Source organism: Cynocephalus volans, chromosome 3 (assembly GCF_027409185.1).
Source record: "Cynocephalus volans isolate mCynVol1 chromosome 3, mCynVol1.pri, whole genome shotgun sequence".
NCBI lineage: Eukaryota > Metazoa > Chordata > Mammalia > Dermoptera > Cynocephalidae > Cynocephalus > Cynocephalus volans.
In genome coordinates, this window is record NC_084462.1 from 75,965,851 (window position 1) to 75,980,510 (window position 14,660).

The following is a 14,660-nucleotide window of genomic DNA, read 5'->3' on the forward strand; positions in this document are numbered from 1 at the left end:
CTTCAAATATCTGACCTGGGGGAAAAGCCTTTCAGACTTTTATGTTCACACACTTAAAAGTCTACCTTTTTTTTTTTTTTTTAAATAGAAAAAAGATTATCAAAGAATCTGGTTGGCTGGCTAAACATGAAATACATTGTGTCCCTTGTAAAGAATTGAGAAGAGAGGAAAATGATAATTGGGACAAGAGATGAAATGAAAACAGTGTATGGCCCTATGAATGGCTTCAGGCCTATTTTGGAGTTTCTGTTCTCTCAATAATTTGCAAGTGATGCCACCACCACCCCAAAATCAAAGGACTGGCTAAGAACACTAGTAGAGATCACAACTGTCGTCTTTAAATGGGATTTTGGTTCCAAATTTCAATTTGAGTTAAACTTAAATACTGCATATACCTATTTTTCATAAATAATTTTAGAACATATGACTAATTTCAAGAATAAAACTTCTACTTATTCAAAGTGAGAATATTTTCAACTTGAGCTGCTATCAGGATAGGCCAATAACAGTTGTTAAAACCCAAAACAGCAAAAACTCTACTTTCCTTCCATGGAAGCAGACCTCACAGTGATGCCTGTAGTGTCGGTGGATACAGAACCAACCCTGATAGTCAGAATAAACTCTGGAGGTTTGCATCTCCTCAGACGGGTAACCAAGAAGCAAGTCTAAAGTGCACATGCTGTTCTTCCCAGTGCTCCAACTAAAGAGGGAATTAGATGCTGATTCAAAAAGGCAAGCATAACCCATGGTTTTATCTCTCTAGGTAACACCTTTACCATGTAGCTCAGTCACAGAATTTTTAAAACACTAAATGTATTTGGTCTGTACTCATCCTATCTCCCCCATGAAAACATAAAAAATACCCCAAAAGGCAAAAAAACAACAAATGGAGTAATTCTTGAATCTGCAGTGCAGGTACAACTGAACCAACAAATTTATTTAGTTAGAGCTGCTGAACAGCCTTGAGAGACACCAAGAGCAGCAATTTACCTGGTCTACTTAGTGATGCCTTCTCAGTTATCTTTTACAGGCAAAAAGAATGATTACGAAGCAGTCACTGAAATCCTGTGGGCCACAAATTATGTGCACACACGATCCTTGATTTAAGAGTCAACCTGATCTCCATTACAGCTGTGAAAAGGCAGCAGGCAGTTATGTCGCTCTTCACAATCAGGAACACATCTTGCTTTCAGCATGTGAGAGTAACAAAAGCATTGATGTAAATGTGCCTCAAAGTGAGAACTGAAAACATTAATATAAAAAAGTCAAATAGAACTAAGTTCTTGAAACTACATATAAAAATTGAATTATTACAACTAAAGCAGCAAATCAAAATGTCTGCTGAGGTTTTCTGGTAGAACAACAACAACAAAAAATTAGTTGGTGCCCATGTTCAATAAGTCACTACCATTGACAAAACTAAACCCAAAATAGGAAATTGAAAAGTGCATAATGAAATTAAATCTTGGATCAAGTATTTATGGAAAATTGGAAATGTCTGTCCAGGCAGTTGATTAATAATGATTTAGAAGAGGTATTAAAGTTTATCTGATCCAGCTTTGGCCTGGCGTTCCACATAAAAAAGGATGTAGGCCTTTGCCTTCACAACGGTCTCTTCATCAGTCAGTGTTACAGTACTGTCATTGAAATGGAACCAGCGACCTTCGTGAGTTGCATATGCCGTGTAATGTCCAGAACCGACCCTGTAAAGAAAAGACAAAAGATCAAAGAAAAAGAAAAGACTGCAGAAACCACAAAAGGATCTGTGCAGCCATATATTTGTTAGATGCAGAATAAATACTAGAGACTTTTAAGATGGTTGATTGAGCTCATGTGTTTGCCTTCCTCCAAACCCCTCAAAAGGACAAGGAATGTATTGACACTGGAAGACAAGAAAGAATACAAACACATAAAGCAGATGGCACTGGATTAATGGAGAAAAGAAACAGAGCTGAGGAACTCTCAACAAGCACAGGTCAAGGCCTACAGAAATGTGGAAAACTGAGTTACCAGATTTCCCATCAGAATCTGGGGGAAAAAAACTGAGCTTAAGAAAGTAATCTGCTTTCAGGGGAAGCCCCTTCCCTGATCCTTTGGTCATCAGGCTTTTCTCAGTGTGACCCACCCACTCACACGTGGAACTCTACAGTCAGCCCTCCCAGTCAGGAGAAAGACTTGCAGACAGAACGGAGACCTTCATAATGGCTAGAAAAATCTTTATTTACCAATAATAATCAATCTCATCATTTATTATGACTCTGAATAAACAACCAAAAATCAAATTCTTAAGGGGAAAGAAATAGCATGAAAGAGAAATGCCAGGAAGAACAAGTAATTAACCACTGAGGAACTGAATTCAGAATACCAAAGAGAATAAAAAATTTTAATTAGTACCAGGAGTTTCAAGAGGATACTGCAACCATAAAATAAAAGGAGGCTATCATGAAAAAGCATCCTCAGAAAAATGTGACTGCCACAATAGAAAATTTTATAGAGGTGCTAATCCTCAATTTGGATAAAAATGAAACCCAAATTGGTGATTTGGAAAAATAGGCCATGGTGGTCTTTGGAAACAAAGAAATAGAAATCGTTAAAGGGCTGGCTGGTTAGCTCAGTTGGTTAGAGCACAGCCTTATAACACTAAGATCACGAGTTCAGATCCCTGGACCAGCAAGCCAGGAAAAAAACAAACAAAAAAACGAAAGAATCATTAAGATATGTGGAAGATAGACCCAGGAAATTCACTATACATTTAATAGGCGTTCAAGAAGAGAAAATAGGGTGGAACACAGTAACAACATTTCCATGAGCTGAAGATTCCAAACTAAAAGTGTCCCTACCAACTATCAAACAGGAATACATCTGATGATATTTAAATCCAGAGACGGAGGATCCTATAAATTTCCAAAGAGAAAAAAACAGGTTGCCTATAAAAAAGTGAGGAATCAGACTTGTACTCAACTTGTCACTATAAAGTCAGTGGAGCAATGTCTACAAAGTTAAGAAGAAAAAGGATTTTCAACATGGATATTGTTTTGCCCAAGTTCAAAGGTAAAATAGCCATTCTCAACCAGTCCAGAAATCAGAGGGTATATATACAAACTTTCAGGGGAAGAAGAAAAAAAAAGAAAAATGAATCTTTAAAGTAGATGATATGGAGTAAAGTTATCCCAAATAATTTTTCATTTTTCCTCCTTTTAAATTTCAACTGGCAAAGAAAATTTCAGCAACTTTGGAGTAAAGATAACTCAGGATTCTGTGGACAAATAAATTGCATTCTCAATCTGGGCTCAAATGAACCATTCTCCATTTTGCTTTTATGTGCCTCCTTTTAATGTTTCACATTTTTCTCAGGAATACTCTTCCATAACAAAATTGAAGGAAAGTTCTGTTCACCTACATTAACATATCTGAAGCCATTTTTTTGGAGGTTTGGGGAGAATTATCAAGAGTGTGCAAAAGTGCAGGTCTCCACTGCATTGGCCACCAGGTATTCCCGACCACAAGAAGCCGCTGACATACTCACCCAGAACCATGGTGCACCACCACAGCAGCGAGGTCATACAGGCAGTTCTCTGGGCCACTGTTCTCAGGCTATAGAACAAGGGAGAAGGCATCCCCAGGACTGAGTTAGGAGCAGTAGTCAATGACATTGTCATCTCCTACCTCAATGACCTCTATGCTCTGTGTGTGAAGACTTACTTTTATAGAAGAGCCATCTTTTCAATATGCTAAAAAAGTAATCACACCTTACCTCTAGTAAGTAGCATTTCATGTCTAGGCCTCTCAGTGGAAATTCTACATATGTATCAACTTTGTTTCTTAAATATGCTGTCCAATGAAATCTTTTCAAATGTAAGCACAGCACCTGGATGACAGAGATAAGGACAAAGATTGTGAACAATTTACCTTTCAAAGTTTGATACTAATGTGTCTCAAATAATATTTTAGGTATCTTATCAGTTTTCCTTTTGACCCTTGATATTGCTTTCTCCCACACTTACCTTACGCATTCTCAAAGGGTTTAGCTTTTACTGAAAACCCTAGGGACCAATACAGAACAGGTGTTCACTAGCCTAAAGTTATAAAAATAATTTGTCTTACCAGTCAAACATTTTCCCCTTGAAATTGCATCATAACTTAAAATTTAGTACTTACCTTGGGTAGTTTTTGAATCCAAAACTTTTTTGTGGATTTTTGTTTCTTTTTGCATTTATGGCACATATATAACTCTGTCTCATCAAGTTCTTCTAAGTCAGTAAAACTGCGAAGACAATCTAAAACCAAATTAATTTTGTCAGTGTTAAAACAAGATGCCATTTATAAAGGCCGTAGAAAAAAGACTGAACTTTGAAACTGAATGACCTAAGGTTTTATTCTCAGCTTTATTAGCTATATGACCTTAGAAAAGTCAACTTTCTCAGTTGCAAACTAGAGACAAAAAAAGAATTCCTACTTTGAAGAACTGTTGTGAGATAGAGAAATAACATGTGTAAAACATCTGGCATCATACCTGACATCTGGTGATCAATTAATGACAGGTGATGTTATTGTTGGTTTTACTATTAATGAAAGAATTAGGATAATTGTGGATAATTCTGATAAAAATGGTTTCCTGCTGAAATCAAAATTTCAATAGCAATTTTCTCTCAATATGTTACATTACAAAGGACAAAGCCCCACGCTCATACAAAAGAGTCAAATTTAGATCATTTTCACAATCATAACTTATTTAAAAATAAACAGATTACAGAAGACTATGTTATCAATCTTATCTTCTGTTAAACCTCCAATGAATCCTTTGTCCAGACTCTCGACTCTCTACTCTTAGTCCCCTAGATAAACCACAGCTACATTTTTTTCTTTTAGAGATTAATTGCAATCTGGGGGTTGGTAAACTACAGCCCTAAACCAAATCCAGCTAGCCACCTGGTTTTCTAAATAAAGTTTTGTTGGAACACAGCCATACCTATTTGTTTACATATTGTCTGGCTGCTTTTTATACTACAATAACAGAATGGAGTGGTTGGGGCTGAGACCTTATGTGCTGCAAAGCCTAAAATATTTATAGAAAAAGTTTGCCAACTCCTGAAGCAATCACTCACATATTCATAAATCTATATAAAATGTTATTGTTCTGTAGAAAAGATATGAATGCCTATGTTCCCACTACTCAGGGCAAAAAAATGGCTTCTTTCCAGTACTTGTGTAGCCAGAGCTTCAGTGAATGACATCTCCTAGAGCTGTGTAGTGGACAGCCTGTGCAGCCACATGCAGGAGCCCTGTTAGACACTTCCTGTACGCCTCTTCCAATCACAGTTACCCTTCCATCCCCCAGAAGTAGCCATTATCCTGACTTTTTTGTTAATCATTTCTTTGCTTGTCTTTATAGACCATATAGATACATGTATGTATCTTTAAACAATACATGAGTTTGAAAAGTTGGGTAGCAAGCAGAAACCTAGCTATGTAAGGAAAAGAAACATTGTCTCTGTACTCAGTGTTTCCAGGTCATAGTTAGCCAGGGTTTCCATTAGAGTATCAGAAAGAGCCCCTTCAGTGGAAGTTAGGGGGGACAAGACCAAGCAGGGCTTACAGGTGGGCCAGATACTGGACAGGCGAGCATGGGTCACTGAGGCCATGCGTTCTTCAATATGCCTTTGTTCCCTGATCCCAAAACCTGGAAAGTGCATCCTACCCCTGCCTCCTCTCAACTAAACTCACTTCTTTCTTTGAGCCTTTCCCAACCTCCGGCAGATAGTGACCCTTTTTTCTTCAATTTTATCCTAATAGAGTCCATGAATACATTGCCAACTTGGTATTTTATGTCAAAGATGGTTCCTAGGAAAGGGTATGTTGTTTTATTGTTTTCCTGTAACAAGCCTCAAACGCTAAAACCAAACTTGCAAATATAGTGATCCTGTCTTTAGGGGCTTCCCAAGTTCCATGTCTCTACCTATAAAGAGCACTGACTACACCCAAGACTAGCTGGTAATATGAATCCCTTTAGACTGATCACTATGGTTGCTTGTACGCTCTGAAGCTGAAATCATGGGAGCTTTCATCAGCAAGTGTTTGTTGCATCACGTAAAAAGTTGTGGTCGTGGCAGGGGTATGAGGAGGAAGGAGGAAAGAAAAACAGAATTTTCCACATTTAAAGTCAGTGTCTGAACACTCAAACCAGGAAGAGAGAACTTCAACATAATAAAGGCCATATATGAAGAACCCACAGTGAACATCACACTGAATGGTGAAAGACAAAGCTTTGCCCCTAAAATGAGGAACAAGACAAAGATGCCTGCTTTTGTCATTTCTATTAGAAGTTTTATCCAGAGCGATTAGTCAAGAAAAAGAAATAAAGGGCATTCAAAATGGAAAGGATAAAGTAAAAGTATCTGTTCACAGAAGACATGATCTTATACATAGAAAATCCTAAAGATTAAAAAAAAATAAATGATTTGTACCTGAAAACTACAAAACGTTGAGGAAAGAAATTTAAAAAAACAAATGGAAAGACATCCTGTGTTCATGGACAGGAAGACTAAATATTGTTGAGATGTCAGTTTTTCCCAATCTGATCTGTAGAGTCAGTGCAATCCCAACTAATATCAAAGCAAATTACTTTGTGGATACTGATAAAATGATTCTAAATTTATATGGAAAGGCAAAAGACCCAGAATAGCCAATTCAATATTGAAGAAGAACAATAAAATTGGAGGACTGATACTCCCCAACTTTAAGACTTCTTATAAAGCTCCAACTTGCTATTTATTTATTTATTTAGGAAGTTAAAAAAGAACTTTATTGAGGGCAGGAGGATGCAAACAATATAAGAATCAAAAGCTTACCTGGCATTTATTTACCTTTTCTTTCTTTGCTTCTCAAATGGGAGATGGACTGTATTTGTATGTTTTCTAAGGGTCTTGAACTGCTCATGAAATCCTTATGCAGGGGGAGCTGTAGGACACATTCCTTCAGCAGCCCTTTGGGAAAACTCTCATCAATTCTGCCTACTTTTTTCCCTTTTGCTTTATGTGTACTACAAAATAGTCATTGCACGCAATGGTGAGGCCTGCAATTAGCGAAAAGAAGCTCTGGAAGCTCACTTTGTCCTCTTTGCACTGGTACAGGGCCTTCATTATTTTGTCCACAGCCAGAGGAACTCCTTTTCCATGAGTACTCTCAGCTCCTCCTCTGTTAAGTAGCCTTTATCCCTGGCAAATTGGTGAAACATAAACATCATGGTTCCATGGTGTGTTACATTTGAGAGGACATTTTGGTGAAGTCTTGGCCAGAGGCACGGTGAGGACATGAGGTGAGCTGGATGCCAGGCCATCAGGAAAGTGAGTGTGGCAGGCTGTGCGCCTTAGTATATGAGGTAGGTGGGAGGCTCCAACTGTTTTTATAAGACAACTTTTAAATCACAATTTTTAAATGTAAAACTCTTTTTTTTTTTTTTTTTTTTTGACCAGTAAGGGGATTGGAACCCTCAGCTTGGTGTTGTCTGCACCACACTCAGCCAGTGAGCACACCAGCCATCCCTACATAGGATCTGAACCTGCGGCCTCGACGCTATCAGTACCACACTCTCCTGAGTGAGCTATGGGGCCGGCCCTAAATATAAAATTCTTTATGATATCTGGATGGTGGGCTTATAAGGGATGTTTATGTTACTCTTTGTGTTTTAATTTTCCATGAATTCTGCAATGAGCATATTTAAATCTTGAAACATTGAGTTAATTTCAGAAAAGATATACAGTAGGGATGAAACTGATGTTTTCCCAAACTGATTTTCATTTACACTAACATCGTTTCTTACTTTCCCCACTGATTTTTTTTCTTTGCCATACAATAAATTCCTATACATACATTTTTGCACCAGCATCTGTTTTTTTAGTACTTCTGGGATGTTTTGCACCCCATCTCTATCCTGCTTCCTTATCTTCATTTAAAAAACTTCTTTAGCTTGAGAATTTCTTACAGAGGAACTTTTGAACAAATTAGAATAAATTTCGGGAGTAATTTGGGAGAAAACTGACATCTCTACCATATTGGATCTTCCTATCCAAGAATATGACACAGCTCTGTTTAGGCTTTTATCTGTCCTTTTATGAAGTTTTATTATTTTCTTCATTTAGGTCTTGAATATTTTTTATTAAATATATCCTAAAGAACTTTGAGGTTTTTGTTGTTACTGTGAATAGGATCTTCTATATGTATAGAAAAGCAATATTTTTTTTGCCTATTTATTTTCTATTTGGCCAACTCACTAAACTTTAACTCCACGTTTAGAACTTATTTATCAAAGTAATACCTGTGTTTAATTTTTTTAAAAAAATTCACTCCCACTACTTCACTTGACTTGCCTTAAAAAAAATCATAAATTTTATTAAAAATTGAGGAGTTTTAGAAAACCAGGTCTCTTGCCCAGCCCTGCTCTCGAGAGACAACAACTGTTTAAAAATTCTTTTTGTAATTTTCCAACTGATTCTCTTGAAAGTTTCTAGGTATGTAATCAATTCATGTGCAAATGTTGATAATTTGGTCTTTCCTTTTCCATGATTTATTCTTATTTCTTTTCCGTGTCTATGTCTTGTTCCTCCAGAAGAGGGTTGAGTGATATTGTCAGTAGCAGGACGTGTGCCTTTTTCCTGATTTTAATGGAAAATTGTTAGTGTTTCACCATCAATTATGATGATCATTGACAGCTTTTGATGATCCTCATCCCGTTAACAACATTTCTACTCCTAGCTTAATAAAAGTTTTTTTCTTCTTTTAATCAGTAATGGATTTGGAATTTTATCAGAACATATTTGGGCATTTTGATTTGTTTTCTAATAAATTATTTCTTCTGATATTAAATCAGTCTTGCATTACTGGAATTATAATTATTGAAATTATATTTTCTAATATTAAATCAGTCTTGCACTACTTGATGTCTTTGTGTTACTGTTTTAGTGCACTCCTGGATTCTATTTGCTAGTATTTTACTTAGGACTCTTTGATCTATAATATAAAGGAGATCAAGCTATATTTCTCTCCTTTTTGATGTACTTTTCCTTTTTTTGGAACTGCAGTTATTTTAGCCTTTTGTAAAATATGCATACTTTTAGTTAAATAACTGCAAATCCCAGGGGTCTTTCTCACCATCACCTCTCCTTTTTAAATGAAAACTAAGATAACAATTACAGGTCCAAAAAGCACGCACGTAGTTCTTGCAAAGTGGACTCAAAGCATGTAGAAGACTTATCAGGTAATCACACATCTCCATCTCCAGTTAATAAAGAAACGCGTATTAGTCAACTAAATTTCATTACACTCTGGATGCCCTAGAAAAGAAGTGGCCTTAACTGATAAGAGTGGTAAACAAAAAGAGAATGAGGAATTACCAGGCTCTATCATCTACTTGTTTAAGCCAGCAGTAAGCTCTATAACAATATAAAAATCAAGTCTGAGAATTCAAAGGAAAGCCAGCTGAGAATATCGAAACATGTTTTCAGCCCAAATCTAAGCTCCTTGGGATGGTCTGGGCTCCCTGAGGCTAATACCAATCACATCAGATTTCAATGAGTCTTTGCCAAGAAAAACACTATCTGGGGTGTGAGGCAAATGCCATGTGCCATTGTTCTTGTTTATGGTACCAATCAACCACCTAAGCTATGTCACACACACTCCTGGACGGTCTCGAAAGGAAACTGTTTGGTATTAAAGTCCTCGGGAATAGGTAATTTATGGAAGGCAATAAGAACCATGTATATAACCAACTCAGAATTGAGGGACACAATGCACAAGAAAGGAAGGGAAGAAGCCTGAACAAACTAGTGTCTCTGGGTCTTCTAACCAAAAATCATCTGGATTTACTGGGTTTTATTAAACATCAGAAAGTATTGTTCAGATACATATCCACCATATATTTAAACTGAGGACCAGTTATTTTTTACTATGTCAGTATTACTGTTCTTATTGAAGAATTTACAAATGAAGTCATAATCCAATCTCGATTACATAGTTTGAGGCTATCTAATTCCTTTAATAATTTAATTCTCACTGATTTACCTTTAAATGATCAGATGATGTTTGTTTTAGGATTAAGTTACATGAATTCACATGCCCTAGATATAAAGAGAAAATGATCTGACATATGATTCAAGTATACTGATATTTTTTTAACCTCAAATAGACCAAAAACAGTTTTGGAGAAATGTACTGTAGCCATGTATTTTGGAACAAAGTGGAGTGGATGGGGCTTCCTTAAATTTCTTCTGTACTCCTGTTAAAAGAAGACCATCAACACTGGTTGGGTGGTTAGGTGGGGAACAAACTAAAAGCATCTATAAAATGTTTCCACATACAGAGTTGCTCTCAGTCCAGTATTTATGAGCCATCCCCTAAGGGATTTCCAGAAACTACCTGAGCAACAGTGCCCTAAGCAAGACCTCTGCTGCTGCCTTTTTTTTTTTTGACCGGTAAGGGGATGGCAACCCTCAGCATGGTGTGGTCTGCACCACACTCAGCCAGTGAGCACACCAGCCATCCCTATATATGATCCGAGCCCGCGGCCTAGGCGCTACCAGCGTCGCAATCTCCCAAGTGAGCCACGGGGCCAGCCCTCTGCTGCTGCTTTTAACAAGCCAAAGCCTCACAATGCCTAGAACACCAGTAACACAGGGAAGCCTGTCCATTCCCCAACAGAAATTACATTTCTACTAGGATAATTTGATTCTAGGGCAGTGTTATCTAATACAATAGATACTAGCCACATGTGGTTACTGAGCACTTAGAATGTGGCTAGTGTGACTAAGCAACTGAATTTAAATTTTATTTTAATTTAAATTTTAATAGCCACATGTGACTTGTGGTTATCACAGTGGACAGTGTACTGTTTTTTTAAAAAAAGATGTGTGTGTGTATATATTTACTTTTAATAATTATTTTTTGTTAGCACATAATGACTTTTAGTGAACATACAATTCAGGGTGGAAATTATTAGCTTCAGTATAAAGTCACTTAATGATAGCGTACAGACCAAGTCCTCTTTCTATCCTAGCAAGAACAATTAGTCATTTTAATGGTGATCTGTCTGTACACTTACAGTCAAGGATAAAATCTGAAATAAGGTCTTTTGCCTTGATCAAAGTAGGTAATACTCATCAAGGAAAAATTTTGTTCAAAATCTTCCAAAGTAAATCTGTACTTTAATAGTCTTACAATTAAAAGCAGAGACTTAGGCTTAGACAATAGTTTTATCATTAATAGATTTCTCAAACTATTAGTCATACAAAAGAATAAATAATACCATAATTTATAAAACTTTGCTGAGAATTCCTTCTCCCTATAGATATTAGTGGGATACCCATAGAATAAATTGTTCCATTTGATCAGAAAAATTTTTGTTATAAACCTTCAATTTTAAAGCCAGTATTAAAAATAAGAGAAAGGTGAAAAATATCTTATGCATCGCCTAATATCTTGTGGCAGACATTTCTTAAGTGGAACTTGGGAGAGGAGGAAAAGACATTCAGGTTTGACTTTTGTTAAGTTACACTAAAAATTTATTAATGATATCAACCACATAGCACATATATAGATGGAGTATAAATCCATTCAGCTATTAAAAGAAATAAAGAGAATTTTAGAACATTAAAATATCTTTACCTCTTAATGAACAAACTGGTCCATTTTCTTGATTCTTAGAGCGCTTACCTCTGAACTGACTTGGAATATCTAATGAAAGGTCTGAAAAGGAGATAGGAAAACAGAGTTGTTAAAGAGTTTATACTCAAACAATTTCAAAAACTGACGTATTTCTAAAGATTTCTCTCTTTACTGTCTTATTTTTCAAAGGAAACATTACATTATTTTAATAAAATATATATCCACATGCCAAATATGTCTTACCTAGGAATGGATCAAATTTTCTAGATTCTGTCCCACATATGAGGCAGTTAACCTCATTTTGGAGAATACCTCCAAATATAGCCGTGACAACAGTAGATGCTCCATTTCTAAAGAAAATCACATTAAAAAAAAAAAAAAAGCAGTTAAAAACTGTCTCTGACATCTAAAAAACTAACATACATATCTGTTAAATCCCCTATATATGTGACTCTCTTTGGAGGAATATGTTTATCATTTATATCTACTTAAATTAAAAAATAACACAAAAACAAAGCTATATAGACGTATACTAAATAAAAGGTTTAAGCCTCTGGCCTCCCCCAAATCTCTTCCAATCCCACTACTTTCTCCAGAATTAACACTGGCCATCTGCTATTATAACTGATAAATCACATATATGACTAAACACAGGGCAAGATGGCCCCTTCCACTCCTCTCCTGATATATCCCTCAATTAAGAGAGGACTGCCTTGTATTTGAATCTTTGGTAAGGCATCTCATACTACAGGGGATTCGTGCAATTACTTGACTTTGAACAACGTCCTCAATCTGAGATAGGGGCCGGCCCATGGCTCACTCGGGAGAGTGCGGTGCTGATAACACCAAGGCCCCGGGTTCGGATCCCATATAGGGATGGCCGGTTAGCTCACTGGCTGAGCGTGGGGCTGACAACACCAAGTCAATCTGAGATAGTTTTAGATTTTCAGATAGTCATCTTTCAGATTTGGGGAAAAGGAGGGGCAAAAAATTTCATGCAGATTTAGTAATTACTGCTGGAGCTATGTCTTAACAATTGAAACTACTGGATGTTACTGTCAACAGGTTTTTTAAAAAAAGCTAGCTTAAAAACAATACCATAAATAATTTCCTGTGGAGATCAAGAATATACCACTTTAAGAACAGGAAAAAGACAACTTTCCTAATGTTGCCTAACCTCGCTGTGTTCTGCTCCATCAGATGGAGTAACAGAAGGAGTATCTACCTCAGAGGACTGGTGTGAAGGTGAAATGAGTTATATGTGTAAAGTGCTTTCAGAAGAGTGCTCACCAAAAATAAAGCACTTGAAGTGTTTGCCACTATTTTATTAGCATGAAGTCAGATTACACCTGCTTCTTGCTTTTATTTTCTTAGTATATACCTCGTTCTTTTTGAGAGCAACACATTGTTTTCACAGTGTGGATGTACAGTGGATACAAGAACAACCAAGAAAGAGTACCAGTGAGTGTGAGCAGCAGGTACTTGTGTAGCACGCACTTCATGCAGGCTCCATTCTATGTACTTTCCATTTACTGAATCAACTATTTCTCACGACAGCTCTTTAAGGTAGATACTGCTATCTCCACTTTGCAGACAAGAAAGCTGAGGCCCAGATGTTAAGTAACTTGGCTCAAGGTCACACAGCTGGTCTGGCCTGAGCATCTGTTCTTAACACTATGTTCCCCTCTTAATTTAACCAATATAATATTAATGGATATTCAGTGGTTCCAATTGTTTACTATCATTAATAGCAGTATAATGAACACTTGTGTATTAGCCTTTGTACACTTATGCGGTTACTTGAGCCAGTAAATGTTCTTTTTTGCTAATAGTTATTTGAGGTAGTTTCTGTTACTTGCCATTAATTAGTCCTAATACACTGAACTGTACTTTGAGCCACTCCAAATTAAACCTACTGCAATGATGAAGCAGACAAAACCTACCCAAGCAATTCTTTTATTTGAAAAGTTTGATTCCTTTTCTAGGAAAGGCCTTCCCTTACTGGCAAAATAAATAGACTTTATTATTTTTAAACTGATGTTCGAAGACATACTGGCTTTAGTAAGGGTTTTTTTGCTGTTTTTTTTTAAAAAAAAGAAGATACACTAGGAACTATAGGACATTATGGCCATTTCAGGTTTTAGGTGTTATAAACAAAGGACATGCCATAAAAATATCTATTGAAAATGAAGGGACTATGACTTATCCTTTCATGTGATGTTCACATCCAAGGATGCTTTTAATTAACATGGAAACTACTTCATTAAACAGCAGTACATTGAAACTCAGTGTGGTTCTTCCTTTATAATCGTTTCCTCTGAGAAATGGATACTACTCAAGTTTTGACCATCTGACGTATATGGCATTAAGTTTAGGTGTACCATGACTTAAAACAAGATTCACAAATTTCAAAATCACTATTTCATTTATTATAATTGCACAGCAATGTTTTCTTTAAGAAGTTTTATTGTCTCAGGGTGTATATTTAAATCCTTAATCCATTTTGAGTTGATTTTAGTATACGGTGAGAGGTATGGATCTAGTTTCATTCTCCTGCATATCGATATCCAGTTATCCCAGCACCACTTGCTGAAGAGGCAGTCCCTTCCCCAGTGAATAGGCTTGGTGCCTTTGTCAAAGATCAGATGGCAGTAAGTGTGTGGGTTGATTTCTGGATTCTCTATTCTATTCCATTGGTCAGTGTGTCTGTTTTTATGCCAGTACCATACTGTTTTGGTTATTATAGCTTTGTAGTATAGCTTAAAGTCAGGTAGTGTTATGCCTCCAGCTTTATTTTTTTTGCTGAGCATTGCTTTGGCTATTCGTGGTCTTTTATTGTTCCATATAAATGTCTGAATAGTTTTTTCCATTTCTGAGAAAAATGTCTTTGAATTTTCATGGGGATTGCATTGAATTTGTATATCACTTTGGGTAGTATGGACATTTTCACTATGTTGATTCTTCCAATCCAAGAGCATGGAATATCTTTCCATCTTCTTGTATCC

At 36.5% G+C, this 14,660-nt stretch overlaps 1 protein-coding gene and 1 pseudogene across 2 annotated transcripts in view; both read right to left on the reverse strand.

Annotated features, from left to right (window-relative positions):
- Nucleotides 1-930: 930 nt before the first annotated feature.
- The window catches only part of USP3 (ubiquitin specific peptidase 3), an 80,219-nt gene continuing 66,489 nt past the window's right edge, over nt 931-14,660 (reverse strand). For both annotated transcript variants that reach the window (XM_063090460.1, XM_063090461.1), the window contains 6 exons: nt 11,899-12,005; nt 11,656-11,736; nt 4,159-4,277; nt 3,755-3,868; nt 3,527-3,594; nt 931-1,703 (listed from right to left, as the gene is read on the reverse strand). In XM_063090460.1, coding sequence (XP_062946530.1) covers nt 1,538-1,703; nt 3,527-3,594; nt 3,755-3,868; nt 4,159-4,277; nt 11,656-11,736; nt 11,899-12,005 — 655 coding nt within the window. In that variant the 3' untranslated portion in view covers nt 931-1,537. The remainder of the gene's footprint in view (nt 1,704-3,526; nt 3,595-3,754; nt 3,869-4,158; nt 4,278-11,655; nt 11,737-11,898; nt 12,006-14,660) is intronic.
- Nucleotides 7,011-7,275, reverse strand: LOC134371649 (protein S100-A10-like; annotated as a pseudogene).